The 21,524-nt window shown below is 43.8% G+C and overlaps 1 protein-coding gene across 1 annotated transcript; it reads right to left on the bottom strand.

Annotated features, from left to right (window-relative positions):
* Window positions 1-652: 652 nt before the first annotated feature.
* On the bottom strand, window positions 653-11,687 carry LOC123346625 (myelin-oligodendrocyte glycoprotein-like). Its single transcript, XM_044984102.1, has 6 exons — window positions 11,612-11,687; window positions 6,295-6,411; window positions 4,947-5,294; window positions 2,289-2,309; window positions 1,298-1,318; window positions 653-687 (listed from the first exon to the last, which is right to left on the bottom strand). The coding sequence occupies exons 2-6, from the start codon at window positions 6,392-6,394 to the stop codon at window positions 653-655; spliced, it is 525 nt and encodes a 174-aa protein (XP_044840037.1). The 5' UTR covers window positions 6,395-6,411; window positions 11,612-11,687.
* Window positions 11,688-21,524: the final 9,837 nt, after the last annotated feature.

Below are 21,524 nucleotides of genomic sequence, written 5' to 3' on the forward strand. Positions count from 1 at the left end.
TTTTGAGCTACACAGAGCTCATCTTCAGGTCTGGAAAGTTACTCCCAGCATCACGGCTACATACAAGGTGGAACAGATTGTTTAGCATAAGTAGTTAACACATATGCTAAGGGACTATTTAAGGTGACGTGACCTATCCACACCTCTGCAGTTATAGGACAGAAAAGGGGGAGAAGGTGGTTTGTGGGTTACAGATTATTGTATTAAGCCATAAATCATGACTATAGTGTCTAACAAAGTTATGCTGCTTTGAGTTGGTGTGTCTCCAAGTTCATCATCAGAAGCAAACTCCCCAGAGATTTATGACCCACCAATTCGAAGCAGCACCAGACTCTGCTAACTACTTTTGCTAAACAATCTGTTCCACCGTTGTATTTAACTGTGACATTTTGCAGTATCTTTCCCAGACCTGAAGAGCTCTGTGTAGCTCTAAAGTGTGTCTCATCAACAGAAGTTGATCCAATAAAAGATCTCACCCCATCCACCATGTACCTCTAATATCCCGGGACCAGTGCGGCTACAGCAACCCAATCCTCTTTCCTAGTATCTCACATACTCCCATTGGCCTTAATGGGCATTTTGGTGGTGCAAAGAGTGGAAATTATGGCTCTCAAATTATCAGCATTATGTTTTACTGATGTGACTTGTGCATTCAGTGTTTGATCCTACACTCGCTCAGGGGCGGCTCTAGGAACCAGCAAAACAAGCTGGTGCCTAGGGCGGCAAAATTTAGGGGGCGGCAAAAGGCTGCGGCCCCAGCTCATCCTGCCGCTCCGAGCCCCGGGGGGGGGGGGCGGCAGGCTGGGCCGGCGGACCTGCCGCAGTCATGCGTGCGGGAGGTCCACCGGAGCCCCGGGACGACTGGACCTGCCGCAGGCATGACTGCAGAGGGGGCGCGCATCCGCGGCTCGGCTGGACCTCCCGCAGGCATGACTGCGGCAGCTCAAGCGGAGCCGCCGGACCCGCGAACCGTCCGCAGCCGCGGGAGGTCCAGCCGAGCCACGCGGGACGAGCGCCCCCTCCGCAGTCATGCCCGCGGGAGGTCTGCTGCTCCCGCGGCTCCGGGGCGCCTCCCGCACATGACTGCTTGGGGCGGCCAAAAAGGTAGAGCCACCCCTGCACTCGCTGAAGTCAATGGGGAAGGTCTAACTGATGGTAGTGGTGCAGCATCAGGGCTTTCATCTTTTTCTTGTTAAAAAAACTCCTCCCAAAAATAAACAAATAAACAAACAAACAATCTTTATGAGTGAGAGGAATTTGTACAAAAGTTTTATGGGAGAAAGAGCATGACACTTACCAATTTCTGTAACCTGTTCCTCTAAAAAAAAACCAGAAATAAACATAAGTGAATATTAGGAGCTTTTTTCCCTTAGTTATATGGTTGTCTGACTTTTGTGAAAGTTGAACAGTGATTGTATAATGCATTGGTCTTTGAGGGGTTTCAATGTTTGTCAATACCAAGAGAAAAAGGTTTTCCTTTCTCCATCTCTTATGTGTCGTTTCTCACTGTTGTCAGTACTAAAGTTTAGGCAGAGAGCTCATTTCTGTTCAAACCACTATTTTCTACTGTGTCTAACTTTTTCATATTACCTACTGGGGTGAAATTTATCAAACTTAGTCTCATCCCAATTCCTTTTTTAACATTAAATAAAATCAGAAACTGCTCCCGTAATATAAATCACTCACAATCTTAATGATGATCCAACTTTGTACAAAATATTTACGATTGGGACGAATGAGGGAAGAACTGTACCAGTGGGTTGTGAGGGTGGAGAGGAAGGGGTAGTCTGTACTGGTAAAGGGCTGACGCAGATCACTTATCCCCTAAAGCAAAGGGGAACCTTAGTAACCTTTCCTTCCCTTTGCTGCTGGTGAGATTAAATTCACTAGGCTCAGTCTCAACCTGATTTATTTTTAAAATTAAATGAAATAGCGGCTCCCAAAATAAAATTACATGTGCTCTGTAGGATCATCCAATTTTGACCAAAATATTTACTTGTCAGGATGAGGGGAAAGGACATTTGGGGCACAGAGTCTTCCTCGTTTCCCACTTCATATTGCCTTCAGCATTTGGTGAATTTCAACTACCGAGAAGATACATTTCAAATAATGGTTTATTTATGATTTCCCGTTACCCACATACTGAATTATTATCAATACATGATCACCTTATTATTATATTTCATATGATTTGCAAGTTGATATCTCTTTCATCCTTATCATCATCAATAATAAAACAGCAAACAACTTAATGGAAAAGGTTCTATGTGGAAAAAAATTGAACTTACTGATTTCTCCAAGATATTTCCCTAAAGAAAGGAAATAAAACAAACAGATGTAAATACAAGTTATTTAAGAATATTTTCAGTTAATGCAGTTTTAAAGGAGACAGTATTTTCATGATATGAATCCCTGGCCTCTAGAGAACTAACATTTCATTCATGTTTTACTAACCATGTGGCCACACTAGACTTAAGTGTCCAACAGTAACTGACTATTTTCAAGGATTTACGATTCTGAAAGTTTTGAATTCCTTATGGAATTAGGGCCCAATATTTCAAGACGTTTAGGAGCCTAACTCCCACTGATTCCAGTGGGCATTAGCTGACCAAAAATACTTTTACAAAATCTATCCAGTAGAGCCCAACCTTGCTTCCTTATATCTCTCACATTCCCATTGGCTTTACTGGGAGCTCTGGGGCTGCAGACTGGAATTTCTGGCCCTCAAATTATCAGAATTATTGTTTTAGCGATATGACTTGTGCATTCAGTGCTTGTTCCTACACTCATTGAAGTCAATGGTGAAGTTCTAACTCAGTGTTTCCCAACCTTTTCGTCTGGTGGGCGCCAGATGAAGGACCGTGGCGGCGGTGGAGCACCCGCCAAAATATCGCCGAATTTCTGCAGCATTTTGGCGGCAATGCCTCTCGATGACGTCGCTTGCTGCCAACAAGTGACGTCATCGAGAGGCGTTGCCGCCGAAACGCCGCAGAAATTTGGCGGCATTCTGGCGGATGCTCCACCGCTGGCCAGGACGCAGGTGCCTTTAGATGCCCCCGTGGGTGCCATGGCACCCACGGGCACCGCATTGAGGACCCCTGTTCTAACTGATGTTAGTGGTGCAGCATCAGAATTTTCATCTTTTTCTGGTTAAAAAATGTCATCCAAAAAAAGCACATAAATAGCATATGAGGAGACAAACTTGTACAAAAGTTTTGCTTGTTGGAGGAAAGAGCACGACATTTACAGATTTCTATATCCCATTCTGTTAAAACTAAACAGAAATAAAGATTTATTAGAAGCATTGTCCCCTTGGTTATACAGTTGTCTGCATTTCATGAAAGTTTCACAGTGATTATACAATTCATGAGCCTTGGATGCGTTTCATGTTCTCAGCACCAGGCGGGGGAAAAGGTTTTCCCTCCTCCATCTCTGACTTGTTGTTTCTCACTATTCTCAGAACTCAGGTTCAGGCGCAGAGCTCATGTCTATTTAGACCCCTATCGTTCTAATATTGCCTATTGGGGAGAAATTTGCCAGGCTTTGTCTCATCCCAATTTCTTTTTAACAGTAAATGAAGTCACAGCCAACTGCTCCCCTAATAAAAATCTCACACGATCTTTATGGGGACCCAACTCTGTACAAAATATTTACTGATCAGAGGAGGGAAAAAAACATTTATTAATTCCCAAAGTCCACTGGAACTGAGGAAGGAATAACTGCACAGCTGGGTGGGAAGTGGGCAGAAAAAGAGTGAGGCGTGGATGAGTTTTGGGTCAACATTCTACACTCTACGATTCTGGGAGGACTGCATGGGCACCTGTGCTGGTGAGTGCTGCTGAGTTCAGTTCGCCACGCTGACCAAATAGGAAATGAAATTTAAAAGTTCCTGTGGCTTTTCCTGTGTACCTGGCTAGTGAATCGGAGTTCAAAGTGCTGTCCAGAGCGGTCACAATGGAGCACTCGTGGATAGCTCCTGGAGGCCAATACCGCCGATTTGCGTCCGCACTACCCCAAATTCGACCCAGCAAGGTCAATTTTAGCACTACTACCCTCGTCAGGGAGAAGTACAGAAGTCAATTTTATGAGCTCTTTAGGTTGACAGAACGGGGTTGATTGTGTGGAGACAGTGATTTTTAAATCGACCTAACGCAGCTAAATTCAACCTAACCCCATAGTGTAGGTCAGGGCTTACTCATGTAGATGGGACAAATGAATACCCAAATCTCTGAATTCCCAATATTCATGGACCCAGGAAAACATGTGAACAAGTATTTAAAATAATTTCACTGACTCAATGAGAGATGTTGTCCTCTCAACACAAGACCAACTGAGTGTTGAAATCCAACCACTTCATTTAAATTTAAAAACCTCTTATGGGTCAATGCATTGCACAGATTTTTCCTCCCCTTTGTTTAAATAAATAACTAAATAACTCTACAGTTACAGTGTCAGAGCAGCAGGGGACCAATGCTCAGCTGTATCTAGAAGTGGTAAATACACAACTTCAGCACCACCACCATTATATGGCCTCAGCCAATCAGAAAGCTGCAACTGATTTTCACTGCACCCCTAAATAACAACCAGTAGTGACCACATCAGAAGAGCGTATAAATCGGGCAGTTCCACCTTGGCCACACATCCACAAAATGAGTGCAGAGAAATTGGAAAACTATTGGTTCAGAAGTCCTTTCCCTCCTAAGAAAGGGCCCCTTTTGGAGTCAATCACAAATTTATTTTGGGCAAGGAAGTCTCTTGACCATTCTGAAAATGTCTTTAACAAAATGTTGGGAAAGTTGTCTGCATATTTTGGAAAGTATATGAATGTGGTTGTAACACAGTGTGTTACTCTAAAATAATTCACAAGTTGCTAGTCACAGTTGTTGCAGTAGGAAAGAATAAAACCTGCAGACCATAATAAGATAATACAGACAAGAGCTGCTGACCTGCTACCTTCAGTTCCAATAGGGCTTCTTCATAAAAAATATTATCTTGAACAAAACAGTGGTATTGTCCTTCATCTGAGCGACTGATGTTAAGAATCCGCAAGGAAACATTCCCATCTGTGATGCCAGCTTTCAAAAGCTCTGTCCTTCCATGATAGTCTGGCATCTGCTCTCCATACTGATCCTTTCCTTCATAATACTGGTGAACAACTGAAGTGAACTTAGATCGGAACCATCTCACTTCCATGTTCTCAGCACTCATCCTGGGGGACAGGTGACAGGGTAACACAGTGGCCTCACCTATCCGGACAGTGACAGGGTGATCAGGACCGGTCACGCTGAATTGGGCTGTGAAATACACCAAAGCAAAAAGAGAACAAGCTCAGAGGGGGAAAAACATGCTATAAACGGAAAGGTCAGTAGGTTCAAACTTTCCAAAAATTCAGCCTGGCATGCAAATTTTCAACCCAAATATTTGAAATTTGGCAAAGTTACAAGCAACTGAAAAAGGCATTTATAGTAGAAAGTGACAGGCCAGCTCAGGTATGGGTGTCACTGAGAACTCCCCTTATATTAATTTGATATGCCATAGTGCCATTTCAGTGCCCTGTGAATGGGCAGGGTTGAACTGAGGATATACACGGTATACCTGAGCTCTATGATCTGTTCCGGCCTTCACTATATTTCTGATGTGATTCTGGGTGTTGGTTTTAATATGTGACTGATGAAAAGACGAAAACCTGACTCCACTGAAGTCATCAGAGAACCCGTAGGATTTCACCCTAGTGTTTTGGAACCCAGCTTCTTTGGAGACCACCATCTTTCACCGCGTATGACACAATTTTCTCTGAGAAGAGCTGAGGTTCTCGAGTTTTCCTCCTCTGTCCCTCTCCTACTGTTTTTAGTGGGCCTGGGCCTCTGCCAGGACATTTTCAGTAAAAGGTCTTCAACTCTGGGACTCACTTCTTGCCTTGGCCTCACTGAGCCCAAATCCCTTCAGCTACAGCTCAGGCTGCCTCGGTGTTTGACACAGGAGTGGGTCAAAGAGGATGTAAGCATATAATGTAGGGAACTCAGACACTATGGTAATGAAAGCCATACAAGTACCTAGATATATAGAGACACTGAGTTGCAACATGTGCAGCGGGTTGAGAATTACTCCTTGTGAAGGGGTGGGGAGGAAGTGGAGACTTATTCTTTACTGATATTGATCCGTTCTGGGATTTTTTGTAGGGTTTTTTGTTTTGTCTTTTTCAGTTTTGTACAAAGGAATAGAACAGGCACAATTTACAAATCACTGCAATGAAACAAATCCTACAAGCAGCAGCAGGAACAGTGAGATTCCTACCTGATTCCAGCTTGTGAATGTGAAAAGTAATGAAGAAAATGATCAAACCAGGCAGAGAGGCGCTCACTGCGAAGCTAGGACAGAATAAAAGAACTTTCATCTTCACTGTAACTTGATCTGCACAACAGGATAGGGAAGAGAAAAATACTTTATCAAACAGAGTGGATTTCATTTAAATCATGATTTAAATCACTAGTCAGGAAGACTCCATTTAATCCTGGTTTTCTGCATAAAAGTGCATTTGTGTTCGTTGTTATAACCTTAATACATGTTCTTCACAACTTAGAGACAGATGTAGGTTTCATTTTTAGAAGGTACACACTATACATTTTTAAACAGTGATTTATTTTGAAAACTTCTCAGATTAGTTTTAAAGCTATATCAGAAAACCAATGATTGTTTGGTTATTTCATTTACCAAAGGTAACTGAAGCAGATATTTATGAAGTCATTGGGAGGTGAAACAATCTCCAATTCAAGAGGTTAATCATTAATATTTGGAGGATTTTCTTGCCATACTGTATTAGGAGGAGAACATCACCAGACAGACATTTAAATTGTTTTATTTCACTAAAACAACAACGTTATGTATTCTGGATTTTTTCTTCAACAACAAGCATAGAATATTGTACAAAACAAGCATATGAATTTTTTAATTTAGTTAAATATTCAGGTTTTTTTAAATCAGGTTTGTTTTGTTAAAATTATTTTTAACTAAAATAGTTAAATTAAATATTTAAAAAACAAGACAAAAATTAAATTGACTATGTCAGCCAGGTCAACATGAGAAACTTAAAATATCGGCTTCTGCAGTTAACTCAGTCGTCTTCACCTTCATTTTCCTGTTTGTTCGTAATCTGGGAAAGAAAAACAAGCTTTCCTGCTTTTTCAAGTCCCAAACGATTTCTCAGTTTGGAATGAATTAGTCCAAAGGAAGAAAATATTCTTTCTACACTGGCAGAAGAAGCTACTGCTGTTAAAAGTGAGATTATCCCTTCAACAGTCTCTGAATCCAAGTGCTTAAGTGATTTCCACCAGTTCACTGGTGTGACTTTCTTTAAAACATCATCAGCAAATATATATTTCTTGAATGGTTCACCCTTAGCTCTGAAGTTTATTATAGTTGGCATTATGGAAGGATGATTGCTGGATATCCATGTCATAGCCAGCTCCTCTTCTTCAGCAGTTAAGGTTTGACCCTGGTACCAAGTATTGAGAATATTTGCAAGAAAATGAGCTAGAGAAAGTGCTTGTCCCATTCATTTTTTAATGCTTGTAATTTAACTCTGTCATTGCATATTTCTCTTTTTAAGATCTCACTCAGTTCCTTCCAAATTTCAACAGCATCCACAATAAAACAGCTATTTCCCTGCATTTTGTTCAAGGCTACAGAAATAGGCTTTGGGGTACTCAGCATGTGTTCAACATTTCGCTTAAGCCCAATGTTGAGAACTTTGGCTGTGCCGGTGCCATCTATTTTTTCACGATTTTGTTCACACACTGTCATCAGATGAGGCCAGTTCTTGATATAGTGCTCAAAACAGTCCACTACTGAGTTCCATCACACATCTTGTGGGAGTGTTAGCTTGGTTCCTTCCATTTTTTTCAGAGCAGCTGCTGCAAAGTGGTTGTCATGGAAGTGTTTTGCAATTTAAGAAAAAATATTTCTGGAACACTGAAGTCTTTGGCTAGAAGGTGCATCAAATGAGCACTGCAAACATATGTTATTAGCTTGAGACTCTCTTCTAAATTTCTTCTCATCTTGGATACACTTGCAGCATTGTCTGTGACCAAGCTGCATACTAGACATTTGAATTTTTTTTCACAGTTTGTTATAGCTTTTATTGCTACTTCTTGTAAGTATTCTGCTGTGTGTACATTTCATAGAATCATAGAATCATAGAACTAAAGATCAGAAGGGACCATTATGATCATCTAGTCTCACCTCCCGCAAGATGCAAGCCACAAAAGCTGACCCACCCACTCCTGAAATAATTCTCTCCCTTGACTCAGCTGTTGAAGTCCCCAAATCCAGATTTAAAGACTTCAAGTAGCAGATAATCCTCCAGCAAGCGACCCCTGCCCCATGTTGCGGAGGAAGGTGAAAAACCTCCAGGGCCACCGCCAATCTACCCTGGAGGAAAATTCCTTCCCGACCCCAAATATGGCGATCAGCTGAACCCTGAGCATGTGGGCAAGACTCTCCAGCCAGACACTCAGGAAAAAGACTTTCAATATCCCAACATTGACCCTCGGTACTAATTACCAGTGGTTGCACGTTATTGACCTATTGACTAAATCACGTTCTCCTATCAAACCATTCCCTCCATAAACTTATCAAGCTTAATCTTAAAGCCAGAGAGGTCCTTCGCCCCCACTGTTTCCCTCGGTAGGCTGTTCCAAAATTTCACTCCCCTGATGGTTAGAAACCTTCGTCTAATTTCAAGCCTAAACTTCCCGACTGCCAATTTATATCCATTTGTTCTCGTGTCCACATTAGTACTGAGCTGAAATAATTCTTCTCCCTCCCTGGTATTTATCCCTCTGATATATTTAAAGAGAGCAATCATATCTCCTCTCAACCTTCTTTTGGTTAAGGAAAACAAACCGAGCTCCTCAAGTCTCCTTTCATACGACAGGCTTTCCATTCCTCGGATCATTCTAGTGGCCCTTCTTTGTACCCGTTCCAGTTTGAATTCATCCTTCTTAAACATGGGAGACCAAAACTGCACACAGTACTCCAAATGAGGTCTCACCAACGCCTTGTATAACGGGACTAGCACCTCCTTATCTCTACTAGAAATACCTCGCCTAATGCATCCCAAAACCGCATTAGCTTTTTTAACGGCCATATCACATTGCCGACTCATAGTCATCCTGCGATCAACCAGGACTCCGAGGTCCTTCTCCTCTTCCGTTACTTCCAACTGGTGCGTCCCCAGCTTATAACTAAAATTCCTGTTAGTCATCCCTAAATGCATAACCTTACACTTCTCACTACTGAATTTCACCCTATTACTAATACTGCAGTTTACAAGGTCATCCAAATCTCCCTGGAGGATATCCCGATCCTTCTCCGAATTGGCAATACCTCCCAACTTCGTGTCATCCGCAAACTTTATCAGCCCACTCCTACTTTTGGTTCCGAGGTCAGTGATAAATAGATTGAATAAGATCGGACCCAAAACCGAACCTTGAGGAACTCCACTGGTAACCTCCCTCCAACCCGACAGATCACCTTTCAATACGACCCGCTGCAGTCTCCCCTTTAACCAGTTCCTTATCCACCTCTGGATTTTCATTTTGATCCCCATCTTTTCCAATTTAACCAGTAATTCTTCATGCGGTACCGTATCAAACGCCTTACTGAAATCAAGATATATTAGATTCACCGCATTTCCCTTGTCTAAAATATTTGTTACTTTCTCAAAGAAGGAGATCAGGTTGGTTTGGCACGATCTACCTTTCGTAAAACCATGTTGTAATTTGTCCCAATTGCCATTGACTTCAAGGTCCGTAACTACTCTCTCCTTTAATATTTTTTCCATGACTTTACATACTACAGATGTTAAACTAACAGGCCTGTAGTTACCCGGGTCACTTTTTTTCCCCTTCTTGAAAATAGGAACTATATTAGCTAATCTCCAGTCAAACGGTACAACCCCCGAGTTTAGAGATTTGTTAAAAATTATCGCTAATGGGCTTGCAATTTCACTCGCCAATTCCTTTAATATTCTAGGATGAAGATTATCCGGGCCGCCTGATTTACTACCGTTAAGCTGTTCAAGTTTGGCTTCTACCTCGGATACTGTAATTTCCAACCCCGCACCTTCATTCCCATCAGTCACTCTGCCACTATTCCTAAGCCCTTCATTAGCCTCATTAAAGACCGAGGCAAAATATTCGTTTAGATATTGTGCCATGCCTAGCTTATCCTTAATCTCCACTCCGTTTACAGTTTTAAGCGGTCCCACTTCTTCTTTCTTGGTTTTCTTCCTATTTATATGGCTAAAAAACCTTTTACTATTGGTTTTAATTCCCTTCGCAAGGTCCATCTCTACCCGGCTTTTGGCCTTTCTCACTGCATCCCTACACCCTCTGACCTCAATAAGGTAGGTTTCTTTGCTGATCCCTCCCATCTTCCACTCCTTGTACGCTTTCTGTTTTTTCTTTATCACCCCTCTGAGACGCTTGCTCATCCAGCTCTGTCTAAAACTGCTACCTAAGGACCATTTTCCCTTTCTCGGGATACAGGCCTCTGACAGCTCCTGCAACTTCAACCTGAAATAATCCCAAGCGTCTTCCGCCTTTAGATCCCTAAATATGTTAGTCCAATCCACTTCCCTAACTAGTCGCCTTAATTTAGTAAAGTTAGCCCTTTTGAAATCGTAAACCTTAGTCTCAGATGCAATATTGTTTATCCTTCCATATACATTATTCCTGATGTATCAGTTGTTTCTGTAAGGAAGACATTCCCTTCTTCTGTTGTCACACAAGCACATACAGCAGGATCATTGTGGACATTGCTCCACTCATCAAGACTCAGGTTAACAATTTTACCCTCTAGACTTTTTGCACAATGCTTAATTTCTCTTTCATACACTTTATCCAGCAATTTGTCTGTGACATCTGCTCTGTTGGGTGGACTGTATCCTGGTCTTAATGACTGAACCATATTAAAGAAGTGTGGGTTCTCAATCATACGGAAAGAAGAGTTTGTTGCATAAACAAACTGGGCAATTTTTTCATCAATTACCTCTCTTTAATCTGCTAGTTTTTATCACAAACATTTCTATGGTTGTTTCTGGATGATGGAGGGTTTTTTTTTCTTTTTGCTATAGGTGGTATACTGTGGCTATGTGACATACATGATGTGACTGAAGCAGTATCATTGGCAGATAACTCTGAAACTGTACATTGGCCAACCTGGACAGTCTATATGCAAAAGAATAAATGAACACAAATCAGACATAGGAATGGGAACATTCAAAAACCAGTGGGAGAACATTTTAATCTCCCAGGACACTCCATGTCAAATCTGAACGTTGCCATACTTGAAAAAAACTTCAAAAACAGACTCCTGCATGAAACAGATGAGCTACAATACATTTGCAAGTTTGATTGTCTCACACTTGGCTTGAACAAAGATTGGGAATGGCTGGCTCACTACAAAAAACATTCTCGCACTTATGGTATTCACAACTTCTCATTACAGCTAGTAATGGGCCACCTCCACCCTAATTGTCTTGGACTCTTTAACACTGGTCCTCTGCATAATAATGCTTCACACCCATCTTTGTAAGTATATATTTGTTCACCTGCCAAACTCCAGTTTAAACTCCCACATCTGAAGAAGTGGGCTAAAGCCCACAAAAGTTTATGTTCTAATAAATTTGTCCGTCTCTAAGGTGCCACAAGACTCTTTGTTGTTTTTTCTGAAACAATAGAAAATGATGGTGATCTTGAAGGTGGATGGTCTTCAGAATCCTGTATGTTGAGGATGGATTCTCCTAAACAATACAAGTCAATGCAGTTATTTAATTATTATTACCATACTGCTTATTTAGTATTACTCATTGCATTCACTGACACTCAGTACTACTTTAAAGGTGAAATTGTAAAAGGAAGATCTGCCTATTTCAGCTATTTATTTTTTATCACAACTGAAACAAAAATGATAACACTATAGGGTAACAACTATATTTTTTCCTCAAATATGAGAATTCAAGAATAGTCCAGAAGGAAGACAGGCAGTCCTCAAGAACGGAGTATGAAATAAAAAAGTTTACCAACCTGAAGATCCTGCATGTTCAGTCATGTTCCTTTCATCATCTTCAACACAGCTTCCTCCTGAGAAGGAGGACTTCTCATGATGTTGTTTCATTCGGGCCACCAGGCCTTGTGTTTCTTTGTTGCACTATTTGCATTTTGCATGCATGCCTGTCTTACCCACAAGTAGAGGAACTTCATTAAAATATTCCCAAACTGGGTCTCTTTTACGGTCTGCTTCCGTTATAATGGTATGGCATGGTAGATCTCAAATCAATGAAGGCTACACTCAGAAAGACCTCAAGACTTCTGGAATATGCTGCTCAAACAGTTTCATTTTTATTTCTACTGTCTGTCCCTCCCGTCTCACATTTATTTCCAGACTTCTCCTTCTCCAGATCTATTCCGCCCCCAACAATCTTCTATTTATTTAATTTTTTGAAACTTTGCACTTTTAGAGAGAGGTAAGGGATTGACTCTGTGCACACAAATTTGCAGAGGGACAATAGGATTGAGGTCTGTTATTTCTCACCTCTCTATATTATTTTAAAACATTTTTGCTGTTAACAAGCTTGTTATCTCTGGAGACACAAATCCACAGTTTGAGAACTGCAAAACTAAGCATCTCTGATGGTATCATCTAGACCCAATGGGACTCAGGCTTTGGCTACACTTGCATTTCAAAGCGCTGCCGCGGCAGCGCTGCCGCGGCAGCGCTTTGAAGCGCTAAGTGTAGTCAAAGCACCAGCGCTGGGAGAAAACTCTCCCAGCGCTGTCCGTACTCCACTTCCCTGTGGGGAATAACGGACAGCGCTGGGAGCGCGGCTCCCAGCGCTGGGGCTTTGACTACACTGGCGCTTTGTAGCGCCAGTGCTGCAGAGGGTGTGTTTTCACACCCTGCTGCAGCGCTGCAAATTTGTAAGTGTAGCCAAGCCCTCAGTGTTCAGTCTAGATGGCCCTCTTCTAGCAGTTGAGGTGTGAACACCAAGGGAGGAGAAACTGCTTTTGTAGTTGGCTAGCCATTCGCAGACTAGGGCCTCGTCCTCCCTGATTGAACTAACCTCGTTATCTCTAGCCTGATTCTTAGGCTACCTTGTTTCTACGTAACAAATGTCCCTTTGGGTAGGAGAGGGATAGCTCAGTGGTTTGGGCATTAGCCTACTTAAACCCAGAGTTCTGAGTTCAATCCTTAAGGAGGCCACTGAGGGATCTGGAGCAAAAATTGGTCCTGCTAGTGAAGGCAGGGGGCTGGACTCAATGACCTTCCAAGGTCCCTTCCAGTTCTAGGAGATTGGTATATCTCCAATTATTACCTACCTGCCTCTGGAAATTTCCACTACATGCATCTGACAAAGTGCGTATTCACCCACAAAAGCTCATACTCCAATACTATAGTCGATAAGGTGCCACAGGACTCTTTGCCGCTTTTACAGATCCAGACTAACACAGCTACCCCTCTGATACTTCTTCCTGCTTGTTTGTGGACTATAATAAACTGAAAGGCAAAAAACCTTTGTTAACATGGAGTTAAGGTTTGCCAATGACGCTCGGGCCCTTCCAGAATGTCAAGAGTGCCAGGGTTGTTGTTAGAGCCGTGTTGGTCCCAGGATGTTAGAGACCAGGCAGGGGAGGTCATAGCTTCTATTGGGGCAATTTCTGTTGGGGAGGAGACACGCTTTTTGAGCTGCACAGCCCTGCAGAAGAGCCTCAGAAACCTCATGGAAATGAACGCACGTCCCACAGTTTGACAACCTCTAGGCTAGTTTATACCAGGCGCTGCAACAATGTTTCCATTCACAGCGGTTCAACAGCTGCAACATTGTGTTCACTTCCTAGACCAGGAGTCGCCAACCTTTCCTATCAAAAGAGCCATTTTGCCCCCTCCTCCACTAAAGAAAAATAGTCTGGAGCCGCAAAACATAACACTGCTTATAAACTTTTAAAAGTTTTAATCTTTTTTTAATTTTACCTGTTACAACAACAGAATACAACAAACAGAAGTGCAGTGTGCATGTGTAGGCCTACTTTGAAATAAATTAAACACTGAACTATGCAGGCCTTTTTGAGTCCTTCCCGTATTTGTGTAAAATTAAAATAAAACATAGCCCACTTTAATATAAAAAAATATATAGTTGCAGCTTAGCAGTTTTTAAAAAGTAAACATAAAATTAGGAACGTTTTTTGACAAGTCCATTTCAGTGTGCTCTCATCCTCTTCGGGTTTCTTTCTCGGCCAGCAATCAACCAAAGCACCTGAACATACAATAAAAAACTACATCAGCTCCGGGTCTGAAATAAATGTTTTTTTCTGAATAATAATAGCCTATTAAATGCTAGTGTTCTCACCTGTTTAATGTGACTTCTGTTTCTGAAGCTCGATGCTGATCTTCCCTATATCGGGGCTGCAAGATGTAACTTTGATCTTCACACAGGACTGTAGGCTCTCATTTGTGAGGCGGGAGTGATATTTGGACTTTATGAAGTTCATGCTCGAGAAAACTTGCTCGCATAAGTATGTTGAGCCAAAGATGGACAGGACTCCAAATGCATACTTTTTCATGTTCATATACGTGTTGGGAATGGCACTCCATGTTTCAAAAACAAGTTTGTCGGGTTTGGGGAGGTTTTCAATATCATTCCATTTGTGCTCTTTAGCGAGAGTGGCCTTCTGACCGGCGACTTCTTCGAGATCCGCTGTCAGGCTTTTGAACTTGGATACCCATAAGTCTTTATCCGCTATGTCGGCCAGTTCAATTTCAAGATCGGGCTGACTTATCCCTGTGAATGTGGATATGTTCAGCATGGATGGGTCGATGTCCAGCGGTGTGACAGTGAAGGACAGAGTGTTTTTTTCCTTTCTGAACTCGCTGAATCTTTCTCCAAATGCAGCTTGCATTGCCATAATTGCACGGTGTAAATAATCACAATTTATGTGATTGTTCTCTTCTTTGAACTCTCTCAGGGAGGGGAAGTGAGAGAGCGTACCTCTCTGTACATCTCTGGCAAACACTGTCATCTTGCGCTCAAACGCCAGAACATCCTCCAGCAACTGCAGGGCCGTGCTTCCCTTTCCCTGGAGATTTTTATTCAGCGTGTTTAAGTGACTTGTCATATCCACCATGAAATAAAACTTTTCCAGCCAATCAAGGTCTCCCAGTTCGGGATAGCTGAGGCCTTTGCTTTCCAAGAAGGTTTTAACATGCTCCAGACAAGCAGCGAAGCGTTTCAGCACGTCTCCCCTTGATAGCCACCGAACTCTGTTGTGCAGCAGGAGATCCAAATATGCGCTCTCGACTTCATCTAACCATGAACAAAACTGTCGGTGGTTTAACCCATTTGCAATTATTTTGTTCACTATCTTAATAACGAGGTTCATCACTTCCACACATTCAGGGGGGAATGTTTGAGCACACAGTGCTTCTTGGTGCAAGATGCAGTGAAACGTCATCAGCTCTCGATCTGGCGACTTTTGAAGTAAATTCACAAAGCCCTTCTGTGCTCCTCTCATACTGGGTGCACCATCAGTAGACACTGACACCAGGTGAGTGGTGTTTATTCCTTTGGCTTTTAGACAACTCAAAACAGCCTCACAAATGTCCTGTCTCCGCGTTTGGCCCTTTAGCGGTATGAGTTCAATCAGTTCTTCCTGTGGCCCATCAGAGTTCACATATCTGCATAACAGTACTGTCTGGTCAATATCGTTTACATCACTTGACTCATCAGAGGCAATTGAATATGCTTGAGCTGAATTGATGTCATCAATTTGCTTACTGGTGATGTTTGTTGCCATTTTAATGGTCCTGTCCTTGACAGTCTTTGCAGAGAGAGGCATTTCTTTAATTTTCTGAATAATTTCCTGTTTGTTTTTGAATTCAGAGAATAGATGCTCTGATATTTTTATGAACGATTCTTTCATGTATTCTCCATCTGTGAACGGCTTCCCTCTCCTTACGATCTCATGAGCTGCCACAAAACTAGCAGCTGTAGTTGAGTTTGGAGAGTTGATCCACTTCTTGAAAGTATGTTTGCTCTGCTCAACTTTCCGTAGTAGTTCCGAAATCGCTCTCTTTCACCGATCTTCAGTTGGGTACTTTTCAGAAAATGCTGAGTGCTTGTTTTGAAAATGTCTTTCAAAGTTAAATTTTTTGTTGTTTGCTAATTTTTCGCCACATATCAAGCACACAGGTAAGCCAGCGTCATTGGCAGTGAAGGCAAAGGAATCTGTCCATGCAGAATTAAACTCTCTATTTTCTTCTGAGATTTTTCTTTTTTGGGATGTATTCATGGTTAGCTTACCGCGGGGGTCGCACACTCAAGAAGCCGCCTGCAGGTAAAGGTGAGGGCTATAGACGTGGATGTGACGCATATTTTAACTGACAAATTATAAAAACTTTTTAAAAATTCGATGTTAAAGTATCACCTCGAACTCCAAGATAACTGTGCAACAAAATAAACAAAAATAAAATAATATATAAATAAAAATTAAATTAATAAATAACCGTTATTCTTTTTTTTTCTTTTTTTTTCTTTTTTTTTTCTTTTGTCAAGGCCAAAGGGAGCCACAACAAGGAGGCTGAAGAGCCGCATGCGGCTCCGGAGCCGCGGGTTGCAGACCCCTGTCCTAGACCAGCCTGTGTCACTAGCTGTATCCACAAAAGCATCTCAGGAGCCGCTCCTCTCCCACTGTAGCGTAGTTTCTGTCTGATTTGGGCTCCAGGTGGCCACTCCCCAGAGTCCCATGACCCACGTCTGTGCTGGAAAAGGCCAAGTCAGGGGAGAGTCAGAGCACCACATGGGGAAATAACGGGGACCAAGGAGCTCTGCAGGGACAAGCTCCCACTGAACGCTTCTCAGACTGCACTAAAGCATGACAGAGCAGAGCCGTGCCACTGTTAGGGACTGAGAACTGGCATGCTCGGCGCTGACCCAGAGGAGAAGTGCATAGAACAGGCCGTCTGACAGTGCTGAATGCAGGGCGCTGGCCCCCAGCCCTGAAACCAGGGTGAGGGTCTGGAAACAGGTCTGATCACTGCCCTGCATTGCACACACACACAGAGCTGAGACTGGAGGGGAGAGCTGAGAACAGACATGCTCAGTGCATGGCACAGGGACACAGCGCTGAGTCTGGCAGAGGTGAGACTGAGCAGGGTCAGGTGTGGGGGGGGGGGCGGGGCAGACAACTCCCTTGCTATGGAGGGCAGCGCGCATTTAACAGCTGGGCAGGACAAGGGAAGGGAAAGTTGAAGGAGGTGGGGGAAAGAGGGAGGGAGAGGACACCTGGGTCCTTCCCAAAGGGGATGCAGCTGTCTGGGGAGCCCTGTGCTGTGAGTGTGGTTTCCTCTGCTCCTCCCCCGCCCCGAATTACCCTGACCCCAGCGGCCAGCCTGGACCCACACAGCACGGCTGAGCGCGGTGGGGGGTCTGTTACCCTCACTGAGGGGCCTCGAGGGAACTGCCACTTCCAGCTGCAGTCGCAGTGCAGAGACGCTCAGTGCAGGGGCCCCGGGGCGGGGCAGGGCACTGGGAGCAGGGCTGAGACCCGGCAGGCTCAGCGCACGGCTGCAGGGCACAGCGCCCATGGAGATGAACAGGGCAGTGTAGGGGGGGCTCAGCGGTCTGTGCGCTGGGCTGGAGCCTGTCCTGTGTCACTCTCTTGTGTCCCATGCAGCCGTGCTCCCCACCCCGTAGGTCCTGCTCCCCCAGCCATCCCCTGGGCTGGTTCTAGCTGCCGGCTGGGAGGTGGGCAAGGTCCAGGGCCAGGAACACCTGGGCAGGTGCTAAAGTGTCACTCAAGAGCTTTCCTTCACCTGATTAGCTGCTGTTGTTGCCATTCTGGGCTAAGAGCCAATGGCTGTGGATGCCAGCCCCTCACCTGCACCCCCCCCCACCATCCCTGACCTGTGCCCAGGTGCTGCCCTGGGCTGTGGCTGGTGGCAGCCCTGCAGCAGTGGGTGCAGGGTTGGTGCAATCCCTGGCTGCCTGGCTGGAAGGGGCTGTGTCCAGCCCTGGGACTCTATGGCAGGGAGGCAGGGTGGAGCAGAGCAGAGAAGCTGTCGTGGGTCACGTCAGGGCTCCATGGACAGGAGGAGCACCCGCCTACCCTCCATCTGGCCCGCATTGTCGGAGGGAGCCAGCCCAGTTCATCCCCAGGGTGCTCTGAGCCTCTGCCCCAACCCGGATCACAGCGCTATGTGCCTCTGGGCCTGCCTCTTGCCCTCTCCTGCAGCCTGAGCTACCCACACCTCTGCCACATGCTGAGCCTGCCTGGTGTTGTTGGGCAGGAGTCCAGCCAGCCTGGCCCCACAGAGAACAGACCCAGCCCAGCCAGGACTCTGGCACCAGCCCGGCTGGGGGCATTTTCAGCCCCATCCCACATCACTGTCCTGTGCTTCTGACTCCCCCCCAGCATTGCCCTGCAGATTGCACCTGGGATGCACTTGGGCACCCAGCTGGATGCCAGGGGGTGTGTGAAAAACATCACTGGATTCAGGGTAACCATAGGTGGGTTTTTTATAACTTCAGCAAAAAATTATTTGGGGGAAGTTTGTTTCTGTGCAAACTTCCTGCCTTTCACCATCAACCCCTCCCCCCATCTCTTTCCCCTCCCCCTCCCATGTCATTGAGGGAGAATGGAGACTTCCTCTGCAGGAACTGAAGGATGCCAACTAAGCAGGGATGGTCTGTTGGGTTGTTTCTAAGAATTTTCCATTTGATATTTTTAACCTGAGGAAAAATATTCATCCTTGTGTGACCCTTCTGCCAGGTGGAGTTGTCAGCAAGAAGGGCCGGGTTCAATATCCAGGGGTGCCTCTTAACAATACAGCACAGAACCAGCTCAAGTCCCCACCCAGTAACCTGGGACAATTACACAACACCACAGTTTTCTCTAGAGGCAAAACTTCCCCCTCTCACAAGCATGGGGGTGGGGGGTAAGAAAAGAAACATCTAATAAAATGGAGGAAAGTAACCCGGCACTGACTCGGGAAAATGCCACACGCAGGATTCGAAAGCATAGTACCACAATCAAAACACCCACCCCTGAGTACGTTGGCGAATGTCCTTTTGCCTCAGGGTCTTAAGTCTAACAACCAAAAGTTCCTTTAACGTGCCCCTCTCTGCTCTCTCCAATGCACCCCACTCACACTTGATATCCTTGGTCAGGGAGAACCCCAAATTAATAGATGTGTTCACGTGAGTTCACCTCCCATCCAGGAAAGGGAGGACAGGGAAAAATGTCACTTGCTCCTCCAGCCACTCCATAGCACCCACTGGGATGTCCTATGGTCACAGGACTTAGCAGAGCTCTCAGTGATTTCAGCTGTTAGCAGGGGAGCCTCACTGCTTGTGCAGGCTGCACCATGTCTTTCACCAGAGACATTGTCCTATAGACCCAGTTATCAGTTATTTCAGCTCTAGTGGTCACTTAAAACTCTCCATAGAGGCTAAGGAGCTTTATCTCTAAACAGGAACAAAGAGCCCCCTACAATTCTTACACAGAGCCCACACTACCAGACAGACACCAACACCCACCTCCACATAGATTTGGCACCTGAGCCCCTTGCTTAGTGGGTTCAGTTGAGTTAAGGGTGACCCTCCCTCAGTCAGGACAAGCTCAGCACAGTTCTGCTGCCCTTTACTCAAACAATCAGGATAACAACATCCCATGACCCCTGCATTCAATATTCAAGTGATTTGTAACCCAACACCAGACAAAATTGATCACTTGGGCAACATTACACAGCTCGGTCTGCTAGGTACCTGGGCAGAGTGGGTGTGTTCATGTAAATACAGCCTGGTCCTGAAGATTCATACACACACACACCCATCCCTAGCTCATCACTAGCTGTCAGGGTACAGTTCATTCACACTTTGCATACACCCAGGTCAAAGGATAAAACAAAAATTATTCCCCTACCTTGTGTCTATGTAACAAATGGCACCACAGCTCCAGAGTCTCTGGGGAGCTCCTGGCTACCCCTTTCCTTTGAGTTGCATTGAATCCAGCAGAAGCCTTCTTAATAAAGTAGCTTATTCTCAAGTATAGATTGTTTCATCTGAGCATCTGGGGTAATTCTAGTGGTTTGTAATTAATGTTTGAATCCTTCCCTCTCTGTGCACTGACTGAGGCTCAATGCTAGAGGAAAAGGAGGGGAATGGCAAGAAATCACATGGTTTTATTGGCATGAAGAGACAAAAACAACAACTCAATATTCCTTTTATGGACCTCAACTGAGATTTCTGCCCAGTCCGCTTCTCACACAGCTGGCTGGAGCAGAGTCGCAAGAGAGTTTTATGGGGTAGGGTTTTTTTTTTTTTGGAACCTGTCCCAGCAACCAAAAGCTTGGTCCAAGCAACAGGAAAGCTTGGATGGAGCTACAGGAAGAGAGCTCAATGTTTGGGATAATTTAATTGTGCATTTCTTTGCATTCAAATGTGTCTTGGTGTTGCAAGTCGAACCCTGGCTTATAATAACCCTGTGAGTTTAGTGTATCTTTAACTCTGGATTTCGGAGTTTTCTCAGATTTGCTTAGTAGTTATCTATTGACTGTTTGTTTCAATAACTGAGGGCTCAGTGAAACTGCCCACTGCAACTATAAAGTTATCTGTGAAGGAGACAGCTTTCTTAAGAGTTAGTCTAAGGCTGTTGGTTGAACTTCTGCCATTCTGAGAACCAAGAAAATAATAATTAATAATAAAGAAAAAATGTTATCTTGCCCTTCAAGTGCAAGCTGCACTGCTTGGACCTGCCTCTGCTAATAACCATACAATGCAGAGGAATAATTAATTTTAAAAGAAATATCCCTGAGTAATTTTTCCTCTAGTAAGTGGGGAATAAAGTAGAAATGTATCACACAAACAGATAGTAGCCGTGCCACTGAACGCGGCACTTTTCTTCTGTGTAACAGTCTGTATTATGATAGAGAGTCTGCACTAAAATAAATTTTGAGAGATCATTTCACTACAAATCCTACATTTTGTTTATTAGAACATTTTTCATATAAAGTTTTGGTGTTCAGTTCCTGGGGTTTAGTCCTGTATGCAACTTTTTTTAAAGTTAATTTAAAACTCAAAACAAGAACAAAATCAAACAAAATCTCTCTTTTATTAGGCTTCAACTTCATACAAAAGTTTTCTATTCAGAAATGGGATAATGAAACTGACCAATATCCATATCTCACTGGCCTAACAAATAAAGAACAAAATAAATATATAATAGTATTAGATGCTTCCCATTCTCAGATACTATTTCTCTGTATTATGAATACAGATATTAAGAATGAGAGATTATTTTTATCCATGCCTCTTTTTACTATTGCTTATCAGCTAGGTGAAATGTATCTATTGCTGTGAAATTTATCTGAATTAGTCTTATCCCACATATTTTAAAGTTAGAGTAACCTCCCCTCACTGCTAAAAAAGGAGGAAAAACTACAATTGTGTCAACATATTTGTGGAAGTGGGG

The sequence above is a fragment of the Mauremys mutica genome, chromosome 12 (genome assembly GCF_020497125.1).
Source record: "Mauremys mutica isolate MM-2020 ecotype Southern chromosome 12, ASM2049712v1, whole genome shotgun sequence".
In the NCBI taxonomy this organism is placed as follows: Eukaryota; Metazoa; Chordata; order Testudines; family Geoemydidae; genus Mauremys; species Mauremys mutica.

Excerpts from the sequence above, each read along its gene's own strand:
- LOC123346625 (XM_044984102.1), bottom strand. The coding sequence starts at position 6,394 with ATGAAAGTTCTTTTATTCTGTCCTAGCTTCGCAGTGAGCGCCTCTCTG. Across the intron at positions 2,310-4,946 it reads ATTGGAACTGAAGGTAGCAG|GGAAATATCTTGGAGAAATC; the intron begins GTCAGCAGCTCT and ends TCCTTTCTTTAG. Across the intron at positions 1,319-2,288 it reads GAAATATCTTGGAGAAATCA|AGGAACAGGTTACAGAAATT; the intron begins GTAAGTTCAATT and ends GTTTTTTTTTAG.